Source organism: Marmota monax, unplaced genomic scaffold (genome assembly GCF_021218885.2).
Source record: "Marmota monax isolate L192 unplaced genomic scaffold, Marmota_monax_Labrador192_F-V1.1 WCK01_AAM20220418_F8-fsc00118, whole genome shotgun sequence".
Lineage (NCBI taxonomy): Eukaryota > Metazoa > Chordata > Mammalia > Rodentia > Sciuridae > Marmota > Marmota monax.
This window is the reverse complement of record NW_026695231.1, coordinates 5576245-5600562: the sequence shown is the minus strand read 5'-3', so window position 1 is coordinate 5600562 and position 24318 is coordinate 5576245. Positions and strand designations below refer to the sequence as shown.

Genomic DNA, 24318 nt, shown 5'->3' with positions numbered 1-24318 from the left:
TGGACTATTCTCCAGACCCAGCATTTCAAGATTCCATTAAAAAAATAAATTAACTTTTCCAAAGACCACACTAAGCTTTCTTGCTGTTTCATGATTCATCAAGATAGGGGTTATGCAAGCTCACACAGGAAGAAACAATATGCAAGGACAAACCTTCTTTGTTATGGTTTGGATCTTGAATGTTGCCCAAAGGCTCATGTGTTGAATGAAGGTTTAGTCCCCAATGAAACAGTTTTCAGCAGTAGGACTCTAGGGAAGGCGAATGGATCATGAGGGCTCTACCCTCATTAGTAAATGAATCTATAGATAGATTTATAACTTGATAGCATTTTCAGAAGGAGGTGGGAACTGTTAGAGTTGGGACCACTAGAAATGTGCCCTAGAAGTATACATCTTGTCCCTGACATCTTCCTTGTTCTTTCTCTCTCTGCTTCCTGGCCCTCAGGAGCCAATGCTTTCTTCCACCACACCCTTCCACCATGATGTTCTGCCTTACCTCAAGCCCAAAGCAATGGAGCCAGCTGACCTTGGACTAAAAACTCTGAAACCATAAGCCAAAATAAATCTCTCCTTCTTTAAGTTGTTTTTCTCAGGTATTTTGTCACAGAGATGAAAAGCTGACTAACACATTCTCCTTCCAGAAAACATAAAACAGCTTCCTATTGCTGCTTGATGGCCAAACTACAATCTCAAAGGTCATCTTTCAGGAGGCAAATATCATCTCCCACAAGAAGACTTCCTTCACCTTTCTGGGCCAAGTGAAACAATTCTTCTTCTGGCTTCTCAGATGTCTCACTTGTGATCAACCACACAGAGTTGGCATTTTGGTTTGGTTGGTTTGGGCTGCCTGACTTCCTCACTAAGTTGTAGGCTCCCCAAGGACAGGATCTACGCTTCATGTGGCACCCAGGAGATTCAATCAATATTTCTTATACAGATGGATGAATCCCAGTGTAATTCTTGCCATTCAAAACTTTAGAATTAGAAAGCAAATTCTGCTCCAAAAGAAATGCTTTTTGACTGATAAGAGACATAGTTTTACAAATTCCCTGGCTTATGACCCCATTTCAACATTTAGGCAAGGGCACTTCCATTTCCTGCACTAGGCACAGCTGGACAGATCCAAAAATCCTTCCAAGTCTGACTTGGAAAGGTAGTTTTTCATTCTTGAAGGCTAAAGCATGGTCACCTATGAGTTTAGTGCCAGGTGTCCCTGGCTACGGAGTCCAGGGGGGCTATTACCATGCATTACAGCAAGTACAAACTCCAACAGCTGCCGCAGCCCGCTGCTCAGCACAAGATGGGAGACCTACAGGGCTATTTTCACACAGCGCCAACTCCTTGCCAGAAAGGAAGGAGGTGAGTTGCCAAAAACTCAGGACTATTAAAAACCACCAAACAGACAAAAAAACCATAATCTACATAAAGAACCTCTCAAACTATCTGCTGAAGAAAGAACTCGGCACAAGGAATGTCTGAGATTCCTGTGTGGTTTTACCTAGAATTGCAGTCACCAAGTTCCAGCCGGTGCATTACCAAGGCTGCTCATGTACTTACCACTTCTACCCTGGCCACCCTAAGTTCCACTCCTAACCTAATAGCCATGGTGGGCCTTTGGCGAAAACCACGGTTCTCCCCATCTTATTCAGAGAAAAAGAAGCCACAGACCTTAGAATGGCCTACGAGGTCCCACATGAATTGTCACTCAAGATCTTTCTAATCTCATCTTTGAGGACACTTCTGATAATCCTAGAACAGGCCAGAAATAGCCTAGCAGTTCCCTCTGCCAAAAACGCTCTTCCCCACATAACTTTCTGATCTCCTTCAAGTCTGTTTAAATGCTGCCTTAACTCTTCTACAGCCTGCTTATTTAAAATCGTAATTCACTTCTCTATCCTAAACTTGTTCTACTCGTTCCCCCATAACATTCATCAAATGCTATCATTCTTATTTAACCTCTATTATTAATTTTCTTCCTTCTTCTATAGAACGTAAGCTCAACAGAGGCAAGGATTTTTACTGTTTTACTCACTGGTGGTATCATCCATGCCTATCAGCCATGGGTGCCTGATACAAGTAGACACACAATAAATATCACTGAATAAATTAGTATATCATAAGGATGTCCTCTTTTACCTGCCAAAGATCTCTGCATGCACTGGACATTTATTTTAGAACCCTATCTATATTTGTAAATAATGTAGAGAGATCTTTTGGTTGAAGATGTGTTGGAAAGTTATTTTTTCTCATATTTTAATAGCCACATAGGCTTTAAATGATGCAGACCACCTAGGAGAACTAGATATTTCATTAAATGGTAGGATGACAAAACACACACACACACACACACACACACACACTACCAAAATCATAAAATATTCATACTGCATGGTTGGATTCAAAATACTGGGTGGTTTAAAAATCACACCAGAATACCAGGAGGCCCAGGGTTGCACAAATCAAATACCAAGTCATTTATCATTAACTTTACTTATTAATAGCTTGGTCAGATTCCCACCTGCTCTAATACTTCTGCTTGAAGAAAACACCATTTGGAATGAGAAAACTGTAGTTCACTGAAACTGAGTTTGGCTGAGATAACAGAGTTTACATTCCATTGTTGGCTAGATCCTAACCCCATGGAATGTGTCAGAACGGGATTCTGGCGGTAAAGAGGATGGCAGTGCTTTGACCAGGGAATTATACATTAACTTATACATTATAGAGTATGTGTCACATATGCATTAAATATTCACTTCAAAAATCCCCTTGCCACTCCATGATTGCCTGGAGTTAAAGGCACTTGGGTGAAAGAATTCACTCCCATGCATAATCTCCAAACTGAGCATCTGCCACCATCTCTCTCTACATGACCCTTTTTACTTCCTTGCATAGTCAGTGCCCTGCCCCCTCTGGGATGAACAGTGAGCAAGGGATCTGTGTGATACTATTAGCAACAGGACTACCTCAGTGCTTGGATGAACTTAGGAAAATGAAAAGCACCTAGCAAAAACTCCACTAGGGCTATAGATTCAGGGTCCCTTGCTTGCAGGGCCAGCTGATCAAACAGAGGCCTCACTGATCTGCATCCTCCCAGCAGGATGTCTACAAGTAAACAGGCCTGCATCTGCTGCCTCATACAGCTGCAAATATCCGCAAGGCCAGAAGCACCTGCACTGCCTGTTTGGACTATGCAAAGTCCCCAGCTCCGCCCACCCAGCTGTTCTCAGACTCTATGAGTCTGAGACAGGGCCAGGGAATCTGCTTTTAAGATGCCTCAGGAGATACAAATACAAGCCATGCTTTTAACAACAACATCTTTATATCTTAACTGAGTTACTTAAAAGCCTCTTATTCAGTAAGTACTTAAAAAGTGGAATTCACCTTCATGATTGTACATCCATTCATTCATGTAGAGACACTGTCTCTATTGCCTGTCCTCTGGATTCTTCTATCTTTTTTAAAAAAATATTTATTTATTTATTATTAGTTGCAGTTGAGCACAATATCTTTTTTATTTTATTTGCTTTTTATGTTTAGGTGGTGCTGAGGATTGAACCCAGGGCATTGTACATGTGAGGCGAGCACTCTATGGCAGTGCCACAAACCCAGCCCTGGATTCCTCTATCTTATTAGGAAACTTTAGGCAGGTCATCCTAACCTCCACCAATATTATTGGGGGTAATGAATTTAGAAAGAGAAAAGAGATTATGCAACCACATGGTCTGTGAGGACGTGGACCATTTCATCTTCCCTATTGTTCTTATTTCAAGGCAATGGAGCCCCAGAGCCACCATCAGCATCAGTGTCTGACATGCAGTTATCAACCACACTTAGGTTACAGAGAGAGGAAAGAAAGAGGCGCCACAGGCTCCACAATGCCTCCAGCCACGCCCAGCATCTCCTTGGAACGGAGAGGTGGTCACACAAGGTGACAGGGATGGCCCTTGAGCTGCTTGGCATGGGCCCACTCCACTTAACGAGTGTTCAAAATCACACTCAGCATGGAGAAATTCACCCTGACCCTGGATGCTTGCCCCCTGGCATACGCTCACTTACATTTTTACTCAATTACTATTTCTAAGAACAGAAAAAAAAAAAAAAAAAAAAAAAGAAGAAAAGAAAAGAAAAAGAAAGAAAGGAAAAAAGAAAGACAAGACAAGAATGCAGAGCCCCACTGTCTTGCATGGAAGGTCTGAGAAGGGTCAGCTGGGGGCTGGGAAAGTAGAAGAGCCTCCCACTTGTGGGAATCCACGTGGAGCTGAGCCCCATCTACCTGGCCACCCCCTTGGAGAAACGATTGGTCTTTTCAGAGCAGGTGGGCTTCCCCGTGTTTTTCCCCAAAGGAAAAGGGAAGTTTGAAACAAACAGGTGATAAAAAAAAAATAACCCCAATGGCTGGGGTTGTGGCTCAGCGGTAGAGCGCTCCCCTGGGTTCGATCCTCAGCACCACATACAAAAATAAACAAGTAAATAAAGGTGTTAAAAAAAAAAATAACCCCAAGTAAGAAGGAGACTCTAAGAAGAAAAACCAACTGAAGAACCAAGGAAGACCTCTTTACTACCAGAGGGAGGGATGAAAAGGATATCAGTCCAAAGCAGGAGGGAAGAAAGGGACCTACTGAATGGGTGACAGCATCTAGATCTGTGACCAAGGACGACGCATTTAGCTCTCCAAACCCCAACTTCCTGAAGATTGGGGATTGCCCTCCTGGCCTTCCCTGTCCAACCAACATGCGGAGAATCAGGATGAGGATTAGCAACATGGGGTGTCTCCAACCAATTTTTCCTAACTTCTTTCCCTTTCTCTTCCTTTCAACAAGCCAGTCAGTGGGTAGGGAAAAACTGGACATTCCACTTTTGGGTTTAAGGAGTGAAATAAAGTTCAAATTCAAATATAGTTTGTCTCACAAAAGGGAGTGTTAATTGCCTTTCTGTCTTGAGTTTGAATTTTCTTTCTTTCAAATTTTCTCTCTCCCTCCCTCCTTCCTTTTATATTCCCAGCCTTTTTAAACTTTTTATTTTTATTTTTTTAATTTGAGGCAAGTTCTCAATAGGTTGCTTGGGGCCTCTTTAAATTACTGGGGCTTCTAACTTCAATCCTCCTGCCTCAGCCTCCCTACCTCTTCCCAACCCATCGTAGGGACTAAAAACATGAACCACCCAACTGGTAAAAGGGGGCTTTAAAAGCATGCATTAAATCTTTCACTCTTCATTCATATAGCAGCCTCTAGCCACTCTGAGGCTTTCTGTAGTAAAATAAACATGTACTCTCAACAGAATCAGGGTGTTTTTGTTTTTGTTTTTTCTTTAATTTTTCCCCCTTTGAGGAAATCCCAGCATAGGCCACTGTAGATAAACTATATTGATTTCCAAGAAGCAAGATTAAGCACGGTAAATTACAGAATAGGATATCCAGGGAACCAGGCTTCTACCAGAAAAATAGAAACATTTCCTTTGTCTCTATCCAGGTCACCACCCTCCCACATTTACAATCAACATAATCAAAACCTTCTCAGGGCCTCAAATACAGGTGGTTAACTAATGCCAGGATTGTGAGTCTGTTTCTTGTTTTCCTAAGCAGGATTTGGGGACAACTCAGCCACTGAATTTATTGAATGCTAGGATCACTCAAGCTCTATTCTTAGGTCCAGACTCATTGCCCAGCATACAGAAGGCATTCAATAAATGCTGGTGGCAATACAATAGTGTCCCAAATCAGAAAGAGGTAGAGACCTCTGGCTTTGGTGCTCCTTTTCCTAACCCATTGCACTGGCTCTAAGAAGCCTGCACTTTGTGTGAGGGTCAGGGATAAATAGTTCAAGCACGCAGCAAGCTCAAGTCCAATTAGCTGAGGGTTGACCCCTGTCAGTCCATTTTCTCATGCAACTCAGACATGTCAATATGAAAGTCACAAATAATGGCATCAGCATAACTCTCCCTTAGGCCTCCTGCAAAAACCTCAAACGAGAGAAAAATCTCCTTTTTCCCCTTTAGTTCAGAACAAAAACATTAATTAAGCAACTACTATGTGTCGGGAATAACAACACACACATAAACAAGATATGAAAAAACAACCTTCCTTTGACATTCAGGCTATACTGTTCAACTCTCCAGAGAAGCCTCCCTGGGGATCAGGAGATCAATATTTCCAATCCCTCTGTGTCCCTTGGAACACATATTTCATTACCCCCAAGTAATACTTTCACAAGCTACAGTCAAGTCATGGCACATCTTCCAAGCTGTTCATCAGCTCTTCTCATGTAAACTCTGACTAGGAAATGTCAGGCACCTTTGTGATAAACTCAGCTACAAGGCTGCATTTCAGAATCCTATTTAGCCTCTAATGTGCACCCCACAGGAGACAGAAACTAAAGACGGACTTGATATCACCACGTCAAACGAGGAATAAAGCAGACGAGTGTACTCACCAAGGTACCCACAGAGCACCTGGGACTGTCTGGCGCACAAGCTGCCCACTGAGCCAGAGGGTGTTGTAACAACTGGGCAGACAGCTAGGAGTTTTAAAAAGCACAGTCATTAGCTATTTTACTGAAGAGAGGCCCGACACAGAACTATACAAAGACTCAAAGTAGAAGAGGGACTCACTGAATGTTCTTATTGCCCCCACCCAGATATACAAGGTCCCTGCAACCCAGGGTCAGGAGGTCACACACAAAGATCTATAGAGGATTCTGGATTCTGGTCTCCCAGATCTCCTGGCCTCCCTTAACCAGCTATCAGACTCCTGGATTCTGTTTTCCCTTTAACACACTCTAACATTGAAATAACAATATACAATTTATAAACTAAAATAGTAAAATAAATACCTTGAGTTATACTAAAGATGAATAAGAGAGATCTTGACCCTCTTTGACAAAAGACAGCCTACCCATTAAGAATAATACCTGGTGTTTCTTTGGCTGGCCTAGATTTTTAGAGTTCTTAAAACCACCTGTCATTATTTTTAACTGGCATATGAAAACTCTGACTTGAAATGAGTCAAAAGTACAAGGGCATATTGGTTGTAGCTGCTTAGCTACAGTTTCAAAAGCTGGAGCTCTTTGAAATGGATTAAACATTTCTCCCCTCAGAGTATGACATCCAGAAATTTTAAACTTCACTTTCTTTAAAGTAAAAGCAATTGGATATTTCCCACCTTATTCTTAGAGACAAAACTACACCAAAAAAAAAAAAAAAAAAAAAGTCTCAAATTGAAGAAAAGAAAAAAAAAATTCTTGAGTGTTCAAAGGCTTTCCTGCCTATAGTAGGAGCTTTGGATGAGAAGATATGGGCTAAAATCCCCATTCTATCATTGATTTCCCATGAATCTTTGGACAAGCCCTGGAGTTTACCTCAACTTCAGTGCCTACAAGTTGAGGCAGACATAATGCTATCTCTGAGAGTTTTTATAAGATGGGAATGAGATGTTATATTTAAAAAAAGACTGGCAAATAAAAATGATTAAGGAATGCAATCATATTAGCTATGTAACTGAGCCCTCCTAGGCCTGGCATGATATAATTCTGTCCTGGCTCCTTGCATAGACAGAAACTATGCATCTTTTATATATGCAGGGCATATCTTCTGCAAGTAACACTGTCAATATTCAGACCTGAATTGAACCCTTCCCTGTATTGAACCCTTCTTTGGATAAAAAACAAAGGCTTCATTGAATCCTTTTTTTTCCCCCAGATCTGTGCCTTTTATCACTCAATTTTAACATGGATAGTGTCAGCCTTTCCCATACTCTGCAACTTACCATCTCCAACATTCAGCCTCCTACAAAGACCCCAGTGACACTTTTTCACACATACATGGATTATGCGGTCCAGCCAACACACTCTTTCATTGAGATGGGGGTTTTCTGTGGCCAGTGTGGCATGGAAATGAAGGCCTAGCATCTGGGCTGCTAGAAACACATTCTCCTACCCTGATGCCACCATATGCTGCTTCCAGCTGACATCTGTTCCCATATGTTCCTACCAAGAAGCAACCATGCTGTTTATTTTTAGTGCTTTCTCCACAGCCTGATAGGGAGAATATTCCCTCAAATAACCAGTCAGCAAAGACAGGAAGCTACACTGGGTATAAACTGTTTGTCACAAGATTACCAATCAAAGATTTCTCATTCAAAGTTGGTCTTTAAAAAGAGATGCTGAAAATTATCCTAAATAAAAATCCAAAAGAAAATAACCAAAGGAAGGTAGAAGATGCAAAGTGAGTCGCTTGGTTAGTAATACTTTTTCTCCAAACTATGGCCCTATGCATTTCTTGGGGGGATTTCAATCCTTTTCCTGGGAAACAGCACCTTCTTCAGGCCACTGGATGTCGTGGTACAGAAGAGGGACAGTTCTATCCATGGGATTCAGATCCCTGACACTGCCCTGGGTCACCCAGGTCACAGGTAGGAACAAGGTGACGTGACTATTGTCATTTACAATTTCCAGCATGCCCGACTTAAATATGCACCTTTGGTTTACTTTCATTCTGCTATGAAGTTGCAGTCTTAAAATTATTTCTTTCCTTTCTTTTTTTCTGTTTTATTTTCAAGCAGAGCCTTAGCAATTAAGATCATGAATTGGAGCTGGGTTGTAGCTCAGTGGTAGAGTGCTTGCCTTGCATGTGAGGCACTGGGTTCAAGCCTCAGCATTGCATAAAAATAAATAAATAAAATAAAGATACTATGTCCATCCACAACTAAAAAAATATTTTTAAAAAAGATCATGAATTGGATGAAGACATAAAAATGCAAATAGTGACTACTCAGGCCTCAGAAAGCAGTCCTTAGTTTTTAAGTTATGAATTTTCAGTCATCTACATGACTGAAGCAGTACTGGGATATGGATTTTTTTTTTAAGATCAGTGAAGCTCTAGATATATGCGAAATGGTTTGTAAAACGTGAAACACTATAAACATCTGAGACATTTATAGTCTTAGAGACAGTGCTTTTTAGAAGACTCTGGGCACTCATAATTAATAAATGGGCAACTATGGGTTATACAAGTTATAAAATAGAAGAAGTCCCAGAATTAAAATTTGGTATAGGTGATTTAGAAATAACTAAATGATTCTGATATGAACTATAAGTGTTGGCGTTCAGTTTTGCCTGTGACAACACAGCTCAGAAATAAAACAACAAAACAACAATGTTTCTAGAGTGTGTTTCGAATCATTTGAGAGAGAATCACCTGGCCTGCTTGTCAAGATGCAGGTTGTTGGAGCTTAACTTCAAACTATTGAATAATAATTTGGAAATGGAGTGGGAGACAAAGGCTTAGGAGTTTACATTTATAATAAGCACCATGCTTGATTTTTTTGCATGGTAAATTTGAGAACCACTCGTCCAGGTCTTTGTGACTTATAGGTTAGAAAGGCCATTTACAAAACATCATTTGATCTCAAAGCAATCCATCTAGGTGGGTCAAGGAAAAAGTGTCTCCTCATAAGGTTTATATATGTTCTGAGTAAAAATCAGTTTTATATAATGTGAAAATGTCTATAAGCTAGAAATAAAGCCATTCTTGCTGTAATATCTTAAGCGGAATTAAAAATGCTTCAATGCAGTCAGTGGAAGTGGTGCATTCCTGTAATCCCAGCTACTCAAGAGACTGAGGCAGGACTATCACAAGTTCAAGGCCAGCCTCAGCAATTTAGTGAGATCCTGTCTCAGAATTAAAAATTTCCTTAAAATGCTTCAATCCCATTAAAAGTGCTTCAATAAACTTTATGTCAAATTAGCTCCTGCTCCAGTTCTCCCAACCCCTCCAACAACAGAATGCATCTCTTGTAATTTTAACAATTCTAAACATGGATGCTATCTTTCCTCCTGACACTAAACTCTTTTTAGAGAATTTCCAGCAAGTATTACTGAGAAAGGGAAAAATGTTCCAAATATACAATGATTTGAGGTCAGCTTGGTTTGAGACCCTATTTTAGAATAAGAATTAATGACATTTGACATGACTCTACGTGCATAGTTTCATTATTGATAGTGATATTTTCTGACAGTGGAATTCTGAAATGTACCTCTCTCCAAGACAAATGAGCACCAGTCACCTCATTCCATGCAGAAAGAAACTCAAGTCTAGTCGGTAAAATAGTGGTAAGTCAGACCTTAGTTCATGGCTATGGCCCACACATTTAACAACTGAAGGTTTAATACTAAAGAGGACCAAATGAGTGACAAAATTACTTTTCAAATAGGTAAGATTTAAAAAAAAATGCCTCAAGGTGTCTCAGATCTAAAACAGGGTGTAGACAGTGCCAGCAACCTATGGTGATGGAGTTTGATGGACAGGCATAAAGGGGTGAGGGACTGCTGCTTCAGCACCTTAAAGGATGGCTATAATTCAGCTCTGGTTCTGCCCTCCCTGCCACTCGCAGGTAAAAGTTGGGAGCTCAGAAGCACTCCTTTCTTCATCCTTCCCAAATTTCAGAGCCAAAAGTACCAAGGGATGATTCACCTGGATGTGGAAAGATTTGCCCAAAAAGTCCTGAAAGAGAGACATCCAAGGGGACAATTCCTTCACTAAATCATCCATCCTCTGCAAAGAAATGAAATGTCCTCTGTCTATGATTGTTTTTTCCTCCTTCTAAAGTAGAATCAAGCTGGATGCAGTGGTGCATGCCTGTAATCCCATTGGCTCAGGAGGCTGCTGCAGGAGGATCACAAGTTTAATGCTAGCCTTTGCAACTTAGCTAGGTCCTAAGCAACTTAGCAAGACCATGTCTCAAAATAAAAAGTAAAAGAAAGGGATGGGATGTTGCTCAGTGGTTAAATGCTTTTGGTATAAAAATAATATTAATAATAATAATAATAATAAAGTAAAATCAGAATAAGCCATTGACCTTTCTTTCTTTTGGGCTTTATGAGCCGGCAGCTTAATTATAAGAGTTCATTATAAAACAAGTAAAAATGACTCCAGTGAGATTGCCATGAAGATGTCAAAGCAGAAGTGAAAATGTGATTAAGTCAACAGAAAGAAACAAATGACCATATGAGAAAGAATCCCCCCAATGGAAGGAATGACAAAGTTACAGCTACAAAGGTGTAGACAGAATCATCTCTGATAAACTTGTTCTAAGAAGGATTGAAATAACCAATACTGAAACGAATCCAAAATTTAAAAATTAAATTATACTTTCCAGAATATTCCCATTTATATTCTGGCAACCGGAAATATTTCAGTACTCATAAAATACACTACAAAATTACAATGATCTTTTTTTCAGATAAATTTTTGCAAAGGTCAGTGGACCCTGTGGTCATTTCAGTGTCCTTCTTACAACCAAACTCTGCATTCTTGTTCACAAGATGAGGTAACAAAGATGGCTAGAATAGCCTAAAGTCAGGAATGAGTGATTATCTGTGAACTAATTTGCCAAGACAGATGTGGTATTCGTCAGGGTGGTAACAGGGAAAGCCAGATGGCCAAAGCCAAGGTTGAAGTCCCAGCATCTTTCATTTGCTTTCATGAAACCAGAAAGATGCTGTAGTATTTCCTGAAACAAACAACAACTCCAAAAAAGCAACTCCTTTTCTCAAATAGCTGCGCCATGATTTCTCTTTCAAAAACACAGTGTCTCTTCTTTGGGAACAACTTGCTCCCCCATTACCAACACACAAGGACCCAGGAAGTCCTGAGGCAACAAGGACCCTCTCCCAGGGAACAGAGATGTGTGGAACATGCTCGTGTGAAAGAAAACAGCTGCCTGTGGAGGCTTGGAAATAATGTGTTCAAACTATTTTCAGAAAGTTTGGGCTTCACAACATCCAAAAAGCATTTTCCATTTGCCTTCTGTTTCTCAGTTGCTGTGGGTAAAGGAACATCTAAGCCAAACATTTCTTACTTATCAGGCATAACAAATCCAAGTGCTCATTTTTGAGAGAACAGAGGAAGGGATGGTCCCAGTCCACAGAGGTTCTCTTTCTCAGCACCATAAGGCTTTCCCTTCTTGTAAGAGACACAAAATCCAAGCAATTCAATTCCTGTCAGACAGCAATGCTTTCTCACATCAGTGAAGTGGTGTTCCTGGGTAGCCCCGGCAAAGCCAGAAGCTAACTCAGTTCTCAGTGAACACCTTGCACTGCCAACAATGCTCTGAGGTTTTAGGGTGGTTTTGCTCTCTGATACCAGCACCCAGGTTTTTCATTTCTCCTGAACAGTCCCTTCACTTTCCTTCATGCAGCTTCCTCTTTGAGACCTCTTCTCCTAATGTCTCACTCCATTGCTAAGGCCCTTTTCACCTGACAGCTCAGAAACTGCTGTGGCTAATGCTAGGTAATGAAGGTGAAATGAGGTCTATCCAAGTCTAGCCACAGCTGCCAAACCAGGCTCAGTCTTGGCTCCAAATGTCCTGGCTTCTTCCTCCACAGAGACTCTCGCCAAAGGAAGAAGGAAGAAAAGGAACCTGTGAGGAGGGGTGGGACTGGAAGGGCCAGGAGCAGCTGCATTAGGTGCTTCCTCACACGCCTCCTCACCAAGACTTTATAACGGCCATCTTCACCCAGTGAAGTAACGGAGGCCAGGTCAAGTGAAGGGGCTCCAACCCCAGCTACTGTGCCAACAATGGCAGAGCCCAGATCTTAACTCTGCAGGAAGCAACCTGAATGTCAATGAGACAGCTCTGATAACTCTCAAGGAGAGAGCCAATCTGTAACCCAAAAAGGACCACTTTTTAACAATTGTGACTATGGTAGGACTTTTTTTTTTTTGTGTACTGAAGATTGAACCCAGGGCCATACACATGCTAAGCAGGCACTCTAACATGGAACTATATCTCCAGCCTTTTAAAAACTTTTATTTGAGACAGGGTCTCACTAAATTGTCCAGGCTGACCTCCAATCTGTGATCGTTCTGCCTCAGCCTCCTGAGTAGCTAAGATCACAGGTGTGCACCACCACACCCATCCTAGAGTAGGACTTCTTGGCTTGGATGTTTCCCTTTTAACCTCTGAGATTCCTTTGGTGCAATTCCCTTGTTTGTTCTTCTTCCTTCTTTACTTATTGGATCTGTCCAGCTTCGAAGCCCATGCTCATGTATGGCACCATCCTGCTTTCCCAAACACAATTCTCTGAAAGAGACTAGAGGAATGTCCTATCAATCAAATCTATCAAAATTTATGGGGGGAAAAAAGTTACAGGGAAAGATCAAAACCAGGGACTTGATAAATCTCCAATTTGGGGATCAATCAAATACAGAGATAAAAGCTGAATATGTTAGAGGCAAGGAAAACAGAGCCAAACTTGTGTAAATTCAATTCTTGCTAGAAGAGTCACCATTCTCTCCCAGATGCACTGCATTGTTTTTCAAGAGGTCAAGAAAAGTCATGCTCTTCGTTTTCTGGGTTCTGTATTAGGGCTTCTAGTCTGTATTATGGTTTCTTCTCTCTGTGGTGACCAAAAGCCTTACTTCTATAACACATCACTGCTAGAAATAGAAATATCCATGTCCTCAGATATTAAAGGGAAAAAAAATCAGTGCTAACCTCAAAGGGATGCTTGTGAAGATGAAGAAACTAGAACATACACATAAAGTATTTAAATCTCTGCAGAGGACGTATCAATAAAGGTTAGCTTTCACCATTATCATCACCATCATTTTCTTTATGGTCTAAAAAAACGGGCAACAGGAAATGTAAGGTCACGAGAAGCCCTAGGCTGCCTCTTGGCCCGTGATACCCGTTAAGTATATCTTCCCTGAAATTGAAGGTGAGCAGATTTCAGTTCCATGTCACCTGGTCCAGACCCTTTGAACTCAGACCCTCTGGTGGTTCAATCTTAGTGCTCATTCATCTGTTAAATATTTATTGAACAAAGACACTATGCGAGGTTCTGTAAGAGTTCAGAGAAGTTAGACGCTCAGTTCCTATTCCGAGAACATTTACAAACCAATAAAGAAGACAGCCCAGAGCACAGTGAGAAATTATGAAGAACAAAAGAGGCAGAGATAGAGATAAAACTTAAGATAGTGATGGTGCAGTGTGAGAGCCAATTCAGCAAGACTAGGAAACCAAAGAAGGCCTCTTAAGGAGGTGGCATCTTACTAAAGCTAGAAGGGCTTTTATAATAAGTGATAAAAGACAGATCTCACCTGGGCACAGTGGCACTCACCTATAATCCCAGTTACTTGGGAAGTCAAGGCAGGAGGATCCCAAGTTCAAGGTCAGCCTTTGTGAGACCCTGACCTTAAATACATACATACATACATACATACATACATACATGCATGCATACATAAGGGCTGGGATGTCATCAGTGGTAGAGCACCCCTGAGTTCAATTCCCAGTGATGCAAAATAATAAGAAGAAATACTCCCAGGGGAAGAAATAGCACCAACAATGGCTCAGGAGCATAAAAATAAATGGCCCGTTTGTGTAAACCAAAGAAGGTGATATAGTGGGAATGTAATTTTCATGTCAGACTTTAGTAAGAGAAGGGGCTGAGCAAAGGTGGGACTAGACCTTGAAGGGTCTTGGATGTCATCTAAGAAAGCAGAACCGAAGAAGCCTAAACTCTCAAGGCCTTCTCATATAGTAGATTACCAACCCTTGCCATTCTATGTGTCCTGACCATAATGGCAAAGGTCTCCTAAAGAACCAGGAAACTAGAGTGAACAAGGAAACTAGATTCACTGATTGGAACTTAACAAAGAAAAAAGGGAATGGAAGTCTGAAGTGGAAGTGGTTCCCAGGCACCATTTTTTAAAATCACATTTTAATATCTCTAAAGTCCAGACTTTCTTTTATCATCAGTGCCACCTTAGCATTAACTAGAGTGATACTTCTTTCTCAGTGGCACATAAAATAACAGTGCATCTTAAAGTCAATGGTGTTTGCCATTCAGTGAATAAAAGCTGCCCTGCATAGCCCTGCTACATGTCCATCGCAGCTGTGCCAGGTGCTTCCTGGTAAACATCATCTCAATCCTCTGCACCTCCAGGAAGCAGGTGGTCCAGTGAAGAAACTATGACCCTCTAAAATGAAGGGGCTTCTGTCTCCCAGAGACTCAGCCAAGTGTGGAACAGGGACATGATGTATAAGCAGTAGACTTCCATACACATCATAGTAAAGGGCAAGAAGACAAATCACAGGTTGGGAGGAAGAGCCCTGTGCTGAGTTAAGGCCACCCAGCCAATCCAGGCAGCAAGGTGTTGGAGAAGTGCAGTCAAACATCCATTTCTGGAGATCAGACATCAGAAAAGAAACAAAATGAATGAGGAACAGAAGTAGCTAGTGGTTGGAGCCTGATGCAGATTTCATGTAAACAAATGACAGAAGCAAGCCTTTCAGTCTAAACAAGCCCATCAAAGAATCCCTAATGTATTATCGAACTTAAGGTAAAATACTTGGAGAACATTGAATTCCTAGGTTAAAAACCATTTTTGTTTAAAGGACACTCAAAAAAACCAAAAGCACACCATGTGCTTTTAAAATGACAATGGAAATATTTGTTTATCTCAGCCAGGGCCATGTTTCATCAAGCTGTTCAGAATCTGCAAAATGGAATACACCCTAAAGCAGAAGGGCTTCGGAAGCAGGGAAAGCACATCTGGCAGATCCAAGGGATCTCTGCAGGATCCCCTGAGGACCGGAAATTCTCCATCAAGAGAGCAGCAAGGGCTATCTTCAGCACATTCTCCTGGTTGCAGTTCACCTTACTCCTGAACCTCCAAAGAAGGGTAGGTGTGGCAGTGGGGAAGAAGTCAGGCCGGAGTCGCACCCAAGTGGTGACCTGCACACCTCTCCCAGAGGTAGGCTCCTCCACTCTATCTTCCGGAACCTTCTAAAATTGCAGCCTGAAGTGTGTTGTAATCTCTGGGCAAAGGCCTAGGAGTCAATGAACTCCTCAGTTCTAACCCAGATTTGATGTGGGTTCAACAGTGAGTCATTAGCCTTTTTCTCATATTCCCATTTCCTCTAGGAAAAATGATCTGTCATTCTTTCATATCTTTATATGGAAGATGCTGTGACTAGGTTACATCATCGTCTTTTCACCAGGGAGAAACTGTAATTCAAAAAGTGCAGCTCCTTAGGTAGTCCACAGGGGTCGCTGTGGAGACAGAGAGGACCCCAGGGTTCCTTCTAAGAGATAAGTGGTCCTGGGACACCCCTCAAGCTTCTCTGAAGACAGCCTCTATCCAGCAGGGTCTCCTCAGGAGAAGCATAAGGCCGGCTGGCCTACGTTGGCAACAAAGACTATCTAACTGTTTCAGTTAAAAACTGAGGACTTTTTTTTTTTCTAGTCTGAAAAGTAAAAAAGAGGAAATCCTGAAAGAGGAGAATGTGGCCTAACTTAAATGTAACCACAATTAGGTACCAGAGTTAGTACAAGCAATGATGCAATAAGAGAGAAGGAATTAAAGTTTGGTCTGTTGCACATAAATAAATCTTTCTGGAAGTCAAAGAGTTCATGTCTGTTCTTTGATCTCATCTCTCTCTCTCTCTCTCTCTCTCTCTCTCTCTCTCTCTCTCTCTCTATCTCTCTCACCCCTACATACAAACACAATGAGAAAACCTTAAAAAAAATAAAACAAAAATACTACATAAACCAAATATGCTACTGTATTCCAGAAATTGCTAACATTTTCCTTCATTGGGCAATTGGCCAACAGACCAGCCATTTGTATATAGAGAGACATATTCATGAAGACAAAACTAAGTCATATTCCCCCAAACCAGTGTCATTGGTATTCATTTTATATTCCAAAATTTCACTAGGAAAATTACAGGAAAATAATAAAGCAGATTGCTTAGTATTAAATGTTTAGCATTTGTGTGAAACAATTACAAAGGTAACCTCATTGTGATTTTTTTTAAGCTGAATATTTTAGTTTATCTAAATTAGTATGATAGAATAAACAAAAATGATTATTTTCTCCAGTTCCCTAGTTTGGCGATTCCACTCTTCATTAACACAAAACAGCTTATTTTACTTGAAAGGAAAATCCAAGGTAATTCCTCATTTCTTTTTTTGCTGTGTTCTGACTAACATCATACTGTTGCTGAGTGAGGCAGCTCATGGAAGGGTCAACTCCATTTCTTAACTAAATAAAAGGAAAAGGTCGATGTCCCAAATGTAGGTGATGTTAAGATCACAATATTCAAGTATACACCATACAAAATGGTCTAATTAATATTCTATTTAATTAGATAACTTTCTGATTGTCATATTCAATGCTTTCATTTTAATATTATTTGGTCACAAAGATCTTTTACTTTTGTTATTACTTCTAAAATGGTACTACTAACAGAATTCAGTAGGCCAAGATAAATACCAGGGTTCCAGAGCTCCTAACCATGGGCAATACTGAAATTTGGGGCCAGATAATTCTTGATATATGGAGGAAGGGGGAGCAGTCCTGTGCTTTATAGGAAGGTTAGAAACATCCTTGGCTTCTACCCAATGAATACCAGGAGTACTACTCCACCCCTAGTCATGACAACCAAAAAATGTCTTCAGACATTGCCAACTGTCCCTGCAGAGATGGTGGGGGTGGGAAGGTAAGGGTTTCTGTAGTTGGAACATTACCTGATTTGTTACAATGAAAATAGGAGAGAAAGAAACTGAAAACCTGTCTCGTCCTTTCTTTTATTCTTTCTGAATGTCCAAGCCTCTACAGATGCTACTTTGATTCAACAGTCACTCTCTAAATTTAAAACCTTGTGCAGTGTCTTTTGAATGGACTTCAAATGGATTGTCAAACTATTCAAAGTTCACTTAATTCCCACTGGGCAAACCATCGGTAAACCTTAGCCTAACTCCACTTTGAGTCTTAAACTAACAGCATGTGAAAAGATCAATATGAATAAATTCAAAACTAATCAGACCCCTTCTTTAAATGTTGACACAGTATTATTTATATCCCATAAATACATTCTTGACTAAAATTCATACTAGGAGCTTGGCACCTGACCAGTTCTATTCATATTTACTGTATTTATATAGTACACTTAGCCAAGGATAATATTTAAGACAAAATATGCCTGAGGGCATATACAATATCTCTTATATTTTTACTTTTAAATCTCCACATTGCTAAAAATATTTAGTCTGAACTTCATAAAATGTCCCACAAAGGGCTATCAGCAATCTGTAGTGATATATAGCTCATTGAGTATAATTAGAGCATATTTGTAATACTTGAGCTGAAGTCACTCCCTGAACACTAATAAGTCGGTGGTAAAAAAATGAACCAGTGATCTTTCCCATGCCTTCATCTCTGAGACTTGTGACCCTCACCGGATCCACTGCAAGAAATGACAGGCGCACACCCTCCCTGCAGCAATTCAGTGACGGGCGAGTTAAAAGCTAGGCAGAAAAGTCTTCAAGAAGGAAAGTTGGTATAAAAGCCAACGCTGTACTTTTAACTTGCTTTTAAAAAATATGGTGGAGTAATTTTTTCTTTTCTTCCTTTTTTTTTTTTTTTTTTTGGAAGAGTTCACTGTATTCCAGAATAACTAGAAAGTGCTGGAAAATCAGTTAACCTACTTTCTATAAAATGATCCACAGTTCTTGCACAGTAGTATCAACTCTGCTATTAATATGGTTTTCTGCTCCTAAACTTCCATACAGTCCACAGGCTTCTTACAGCCTGTATTTGTTTATTGAACACCGATAGTCTATTTTTTATCCTGATCTCATCAGAGGTTTTAATTTGTCTGGAAGCTGAGGGCAGAATGGAAAGGAGAACCCACACACTGGTCTTGGATGCCATATTCTGAAATCCTCCTAATAATCCAGGAATTTTTCCAATCTGTTGATGACCATGATCCTGGATTGGACTGTCTCAGCTCATCTTCATCTCTCAGACTTAAGAATGCTTGAGAGAACTCAGAATGAAAGCCTTCTCAGATAACTTGCTCTTTCCACATCCATAGAATGGTGAGATCAGACCTCTCAGTGTTGTAACACATGGCAGTTCATTTGAGCTTTTGCATGTACACACTGAAGGATGAGTTATCTAGGTCCCACATAACATTTGCTTGTCTCTCCAAATACCAGTAGAACTAGTGCATGTGCTAGAGAGAGCAAACTGACTCAACTCTTTGTTCAGTCTCAATAGTTTTGGACTAAGCACAATGAACTTTCTTTCCTAATATCTCCTTGGCTCCATCCCAGATAGAGAGTTTTGCTTCCCAAGGGGAATAACCAGGGTGGAGTGTATTTTGTCATTGATGTTGTGGACAGTGCCATAATTAGGATAATAAAATTATCCTGCTTGCCAGGATTCCCTGTATCTCTTTCTGCCATTGAATAACAAGAGAAGACAACTGCAGCAAAAGAAAGGTGTCCAGAAAGACTGGGGTTAGACATATGGGCAGACATTCCAAAGCCATTAATACAAGACATGGCAAGTCACATCGCTGAGACTTGTCAAAATAAAAATAAATATTAAAAAAGAAAAGCACCACCCAATAATTAGAATTTCGGTGATAAAATTACCAAGATGGCTGTATTATCTATTTAGGCAAGACCCGGAGACTTCCCAAAGGCAGCCAGCAAGTATATAGGGCATGGAAAGGGGAGGAGAGAAATGGGCAACCAATGAAAAGTTTATGACTTAGGATTTGGAATACTCAAATGCTGAAGTGTATTTCACTTTTTTCTTCTAGTTCTTCCTGGTATTTAACCCTTTCAGGTATCACTGGCTGCTGCTGCTGCTGCTGCTGTTGCTCTTTCTTTAAAGAAATCTGAGATAATTCCATACTACTCTCCTCCCCAAAGAACTCCACAATAAATCATTTCACTCTCAGTGCTACTGTGTGCCAGCCAGTTTTGAGGACACTGCTTTCAGGGAAGCCTAATAATAATAATAAACATTATTATTATTTTAAAATTAGCTGTCTTTTCTTTGATTTAGGAATGCACCAAAGGCACTGCAGAAAACTTATGAAAGGGCAGGAGTACAGAGCTCAAGGTTTAAAATGATCAAGGATAGACCCCTAAGAAAAATGACCTGCTACCCAGCGATTTTAAGAAAGCACGTTTGGTGACTTCTGAAAAAACAAAGTGAAGTAAAACCTTCTTAAAAAACGTCAGAAACGAAGTTGTTCTTTCTAAGACTCCAGGTGAAGTCAAAAGGGGACGTGATTACAAGGGTTTGCCTAGGGGGAAAGTAAACACCTAGCGCTTGATACCTCAAGTACTGAAGGGTTTTTCGAGGAGTCTCCAAATCGGGTTTTGTTTTGGCGATGCTGACATTTTTAGGGGAGTGAGAGACAATAGAGGTGGCTCCAGGGAACCAGCTGATAGGTCGGCTCGGAAAGGGGGCGCCTTCCGGAGAGGCTAGTTTGGAGCCACTTTTTTAACCCTTCGTGCTCCAGTTTGGCGCGCCCCACGCCAATGGGGCAAAGAAAACAAGCTACTAAGATTCTCTGAATTTAACTCCTGCTCTGGGGAACGCCAACAGTTTGACAGAAGAAGGTTGCTTCCTAACTGGTGGCCGAGTTGAGGATGTCAGGGAAGAGCAAAGGAGAATAACTCCTTAAAAAGGACCGAGGCGTTGGGGGAAGGGAGAGGTGGAGAAAAAACACGGCAGACAGTGAACGTTTTAAAGCCTGAGGGTCTCCAGCACACGACTGGATGGGAGGTGAATGGGACGAAGGACAGAACCGGAAAAGAGCAACCCGGACCCAGAGAGGGAAGGGCGATTCCCAGAGCTGCTGCGGTTCTGAGAGCTCCGGGCCAGCGTTAAGCCTTGGGGAAGCGAAAAACAGTACTTACTTTCGGAGGGGAAGAAGGACGGCATGTCTATTTTGTAAACCTCCTTGGCGTAGTACTCCTCGTCGCTTCTCTCGCGCTCGCAGGCGGCCGCCCTTCGGCTCGCTTTCTCCTGGAGCAAGTCCCTAGTGCTGTTGTAGATGGAAATCACCTCCGGGGGGACCTCCTCCGGCTCAGGGTAGTCTTCAGGAGGGCTGGTGAGCTTCAGCTTGCTCAGGATCTGCCCGCGGATCGCCTCGATCCTCTTGCGCATGAACTGGTCCATATCGAGTGTGCTGCAGGTAGACAGGCTGAGCGCGACCGTGACCAGATGCAGGATCAGAAAAGCGCTCAGCAGACAGTAGTGCATTTTTTTTTTTTGTAAAAAAAAAAAAAGGTGGAAAAAAGTGTTTTGTTCTGTTTTTAGGTTAAAAAAAGAAGGGAAAAAAAAAAAGAAATAGAAGCCAATAATTCTCAAAGCATAGATTGGGTAGAATTGTTTGTTTGTTTTTAATACGAAACTTTTGCAAACAATCGAGTCAATGCTGAGTAGAAAAAATGTATCTTGCCTGAATTCCTTTAAAAAAAGAAAATGCAAGTTGTTCCCAAAGTGGAAATATTAATATGGGATGGGCAATGGAACCCTGACTTTACGGAGTAAGAAAAAGTTTTCTTGGAGCGACGAGATGAGGGGGGAAAAAAAGAGTCGAGTGGCTATTAAGCAGAAATAAATTTAAGAGGAGGAAATGGAGTTCAGTGTGTCAGTCTCGGGTGCCGAGTGGCGGATCTGAACTCGGCTCCTCCAGCCAAAAGGGAAGAGATGAAAAGGTCCCGGGGCTGGCAGCTGGCGAACTGACGGGAGGGGCGTCGGGAGCGTTGTGAGCGGGCCGCCGATGCTGACCCGGGCTGTAATTAATATATTTAAAGAAGGAGAGATTCGGCCGTGCCTTCCACTGCGGCGCTGAGAGCAAGAGCAGCAGCAGCTCCGGAGCAGAGGAGCGCACGTGTGTGTGTGTGTGTGTGTGTGTGTGTGTCCGCGCGGGCGCGTGTGCGTGTGCGTGCACGCGCTGCGGGCGAGCCTGGAGCGCCGCGGGGACGCAGATGCGCTTCGCACCGCGCGTTGGGGACTCGCTCCGGTGCCGCAGGGCCAGCAGAGGCTGCCGAGGCCGCAAATTAGTGCTCCCGGAGCGGCGCGCTGTGGCCTACACCCGGGCCCTCGCGCGCCGACCCGCTCGGTTACTCCACGTTGCTGCTGCTGCTGCCGCGCCGCCGCCGCCGCCTGCAAACGCGTCCAGCCTCCAGCTCCCTCCTTCTGCTCCTCCTTCTCCTCTCGCTCCAAAGGCCAACCCGGCAACTGACGATCAACCGCCCCGGTCGCTTTCACCCGCTACGGACTGCAACAGCAGCCCCAGGGACGCTCTGGCTGCGGAGCTTTATTCCTAAGGGAGTTGCGTAGGGGTTCCCTGGGACTCCCACCCTTCCCCAACTGCTCCTGGCTTCTATCCCGCTTGGACTTTCTGTCTAAGGTTAGATAGGCACTTGCCGCCCTGAAATACACTTTCTTTCTTTTTCCTCCTTTCTTCAGCCGGCCAGCACCTCACTTTATCCCAGAATGGCTCCCTAGACCGTTATACTAATGTTCTCCATCCCTCTCTCATGCTTCTTTCATTTGAGCCCTTGCTCTGCTCCCTGGCTCTCTCTCTCTGGTCGGGAGCTTCTGGAGCTCCGCTCGGGGCGAACCTTCTGCTGCCAGCAGATAACATCACGATCTTGCCGGGAGGAGAGATTTATAAGTTCTCTCCGAACCACGTGTTTGCCTTCAACAAAGTGACGTGCTAGGATTACAGTCAGAAGTCCTCTCGTTACTTAGACCACGAGCTCTCCCGAACTGTGAGGGGGGTGTGGAAATGAGGACGGTTGTTGGGAAGGGAGGGAGAGAGTGGAGCGTGCGCCTTGACAACAGTGATTTACGGTTATTTACTGTCTATAGGCATTTTGGCTGTGTCTATTGAAGGACGTCTATCAAGCATTCCGTTTTTACTTAGTGTGGTTCATTCGCAGCCTCCTAGATTGAATAGCTGGCTCTGGAATTTTCTCTTCTGTATTCTGTGCACGCGTGTACACACACACACACACACACACACACGGAAGCAACAGTGCACTGAAGGCTAGGCTAGCCCTGAAAACATGCCTTCCAGTCTGATTCTTGACCTATCCTTAATTTTATGGATTCCATAACTGGCTGTTATTCTGAAGCCTTTTAAAAAATTATTAGATTGTTGTTTACAACCTAATCCTCCGTTTGATTGTGAGATGGTTGGAAAACAGAGATTCTTTTTTTTTTTTTACCTAAAGGATGTTATGTTTGTTTCACTGTTTTGAAGGCATGGATATCATCTTCTTAATTTGCTGCCTAGACCATTTCTTGTATGGCTTTCTCTTCTTCCTAGACTAGACATTATCAACCAACTTCATTCTTTCCACGGTTTATATCCAGGAAACTGGAATTTTAAGCGTTTGATGTCTACTGTTTTACACTACTCATAACTTGACATTTTCTACTTCAACCTTGTCCAAATTAATGAATACAAGCATAATTCTTGCCACTGTTCAATTTTCCCTTTTTATTTTACCTTTAGTTGCTCAGAGTCAACATTTTAATTTTAGCATGACTCTGGCCATACTGACTAGACAGATGATTTAAACTGGAAACTCTGTTGAGTTTTCCCCCAAATTCAAGACCTCTAGATTACTCCCTAGTCCAGATATTCCCTAGTTCAAACGTTTCAGAAAATTCCTTGTGATTTAAAGCTTTTGGGATTTAACTTTAGATGTGTATGGGGCCTATATCAGTAGAGGACTGAATAATAAAAATAACAGCTAACATACATCACACATAGTAATGTAGGATAATATTATCCACATTTTGTAGATGAAGAGACTGAGGTACAGAGAAATTAAATATGTTGTTTGATATCACAGTAAGTCAGGCACGTGATGTACACCAGTAATCCCAGAGACTCAGGAGGTTGAGGCAGGAAAGATAGCAAGTTCAAGACCAGCCTTGGCAACATACCAAGGCCCTGTCTCAAAATGAATAATAAAAGGGTTGGGGATGTAGCTCAGTGGCAAATTGCTCCTGGATTCAATCCCCAGTACCAAACAAAAAACAAAACAAATTTAAAAACAAACAAAAATACACAGTAAGTGGTAGAGCCGGATTTTGCATCAGAATCCACTACATCCTTATGCATTATGTACTTTTAAGAAACCCCAATCCCAGAATACTTTCTGACAAACAAGAATTCTATGGTCAAAAAGTTGGGGAGATATAGGATACTCTCTTGCCCTTTTAGAGAATCATAATTCTCATTATTACATTAAAAAACTCTGAAAATTGTGCAGAAAACTTAACTCCCTTGAAGATGGAGGTTCATAGTGAAGCCATTCCTTCACTTCAAGTGAAGTCATTCCTTTCAGTCTGAGAGCTGCAGTAATCAAGCTATACAGAAGACAAAAAGTGAAGATTCTTATGGCTGGAACAATTATAGAACATACAGCAGGAACTACAAAAGAGCTGCTGAGTACGATGTCACTTTGGAATATGGTTGGC

At 41.8% G+C, this 24318-nt stretch overlaps 1 protein-coding gene across 3 annotated transcripts in view; it reads right to left on the bottom strand.

Annotated features, from left to right (window-relative positions):
- Tgfb2 (transforming growth factor beta 2) overlaps positions 1 to 22193 on the bottom strand; it is an 83843-nt gene extending 61650 nt beyond the window's left edge. For 2 of the 3 annotated variants that reach the window (XM_046438476.2, XM_046438478.2), the window contains exons 1-2: positions 20730 to 22193; positions 6432 to 6515 (exon numbers count right to left, since the gene is read on the bottom strand). In XM_046438476.2, coding sequence (XP_046294432.1) covers positions 6432 to 6515; positions 20730 to 21075 — 430 coding nt within the window. In that variant the 5' untranslated portion in view covers positions 21076 to 22193. The remainder of the gene's footprint in view (positions 1 to 6431; positions 6516 to 20729) is intronic. The other variant, XM_046438477.2, reaches the window with a different exon arrangement.
- Between the last annotated feature and the right edge of the window lie 2125 nt (positions 22194 to 24318).